General features: G+C 28.2%; 1 protein-coding gene across 1 annotated transcript; it reads left to right on the top strand.

Moving 5' to 3' along the window:
- Nucleotides 1-6: 6 nt before the first annotated feature.
- Nucleotides 7-510, top strand: LOC118755649 (45 kDa calcium-binding protein-like; the record flags this gene model as incomplete). Its single annotated transcript, XM_036490475.1, has 2 exons — nt 7-345; nt 420-510. Coding segments are annotated over 2 exons (414 nt in total), but the record flags the coding sequence as incomplete, so codon positions are not given.
- Between the last annotated feature and the right edge of the window lie 1,030 nt (nt 511-1,540).

Below are 1,540 nucleotides of genomic sequence, written 5' to 3'. Positions count from 1 at the left end.
TTTCGACATCCAGAATCGAGCATATCAAATTTACTCGAATTAGTTGATGATCTGTTGCGACAATTCGATCAGGATGGCGATGATCAGCTGACAATCGAAGAGTTTTCCGAAGTGAATGTGGATGATGATGAAGATTTGCGCAGAAAATCGCTCATCTCACAAACGGTGGTGGAGAGAAGGGAGGAATTTAAGCGCATAATTGATAAGAATAACGATGGCAAAGCGGATAGAGAGGAGTTGTTGAACTATGTAAATCCGAAGACGCCACGTTATGCGCTACAAGAGGCGGCGACGCTATTCAGCTTGTGTGATGAAAACAAAGATGGGCGACTGACTTTAAATGAGGTGAGTGATGAGGAGTAGGCGGATTTAAATGATTTAGTTTTTAACAAAAAAAAAAAAATTCCTTCTCTTTTCAGTTAACTGAGAATGCAGAGATTTTCCTTACATCAAAAATAATAGATACGGCTAATAGTTTTCACACGGAATTCTAAATGCAACACACACACACACTCAAGCATAAGAAGTTATACATATTTGTAAGCAAATAAAAATTAAATAGAACTGAGAATTGAAAATAGAACACTGCAATACAAAAATAAGTATGTAACCGGTTTACACAAAAGTCAATTTGTAGCAATAGTAAATTACGATTGTGTATTGCACTGTAGCGGAAAGAGCACATAAATATGAAAATTTTCTCGACATTTATTTATTTAATCTCGTATTGTATATTTTTTTTTATAGATTAATGCATTAAAAATAAGAATTTACTAAAAAAAAAAATCAGGGACCATAACGGTTATGATCTTTATAATAAAAATCACAATTTAATCGTTGAAATTTTATCTTTTTGTGGGTAAATTTAACTGTTACGTTATGATTTTAATTTTTTCGGCCAAGAATAATCGTTATTTTTGTATTTTTATCTTTCCGATCAATTTTTGATCGTTATTTTTTATTTTTATTAGTATTTTTTTTTTTATTATATTATAACCGTTATTTTCAGATTTATTTTTTAAGATCATAAAAAATTTATATCTCATCATAACGGTTAAAAATTATCAAAAATATATATAACAACTATTTCTATCGAAAAAACACATAATAACGATTAAATTTGAAAGAAAAAATTAATATCCAAATTTAAAGAATATTCTTGATCGGCAATATAAAAATTAAAAAATAACGATTTTGCAATGATCTAAAAATAAAAAGCGGTCTCCGAGAAAAACAAAAAAATATTTCCTTAAATATTTTGATATTTATGTTAAAAAATAATTCGAAATAAATAGCGTATTTGGAAGGAAGGTCGACAAAATTTCATTGCTTATGTATTTTACTAATTAGCCACATTTGTTACTAATGCGTACATACATATTTTAATTAGCCAAATTCTGGGTTGGTAAAAATTATTATATTTTTTTATGAAACTTACTTCTTGTACATACAAAATTTACTTTTCAATTGCATTTTTTATCTTCCTGATATCCACAATATTTTTCGATGCGATTTGTAATGAACTACAAGGAGAAGTTTT

Source organism: Rhagoletis pomonella, unplaced genomic scaffold (assembly GCF_013731165.1).
Source record: "Rhagoletis pomonella isolate Grant_MI unplaced genomic scaffold, Rhpom_1.0 Rhpom_scaffold_06934, whole genome shotgun sequence".
NCBI classification, from domain to species: domain Eukaryota; kingdom Metazoa; phylum Arthropoda; class Insecta; order Diptera; family Tephritidae; genus Rhagoletis; species Rhagoletis pomonella.
This window is presented reverse-complemented; position numbering and strand designations above follow the sequence as displayed.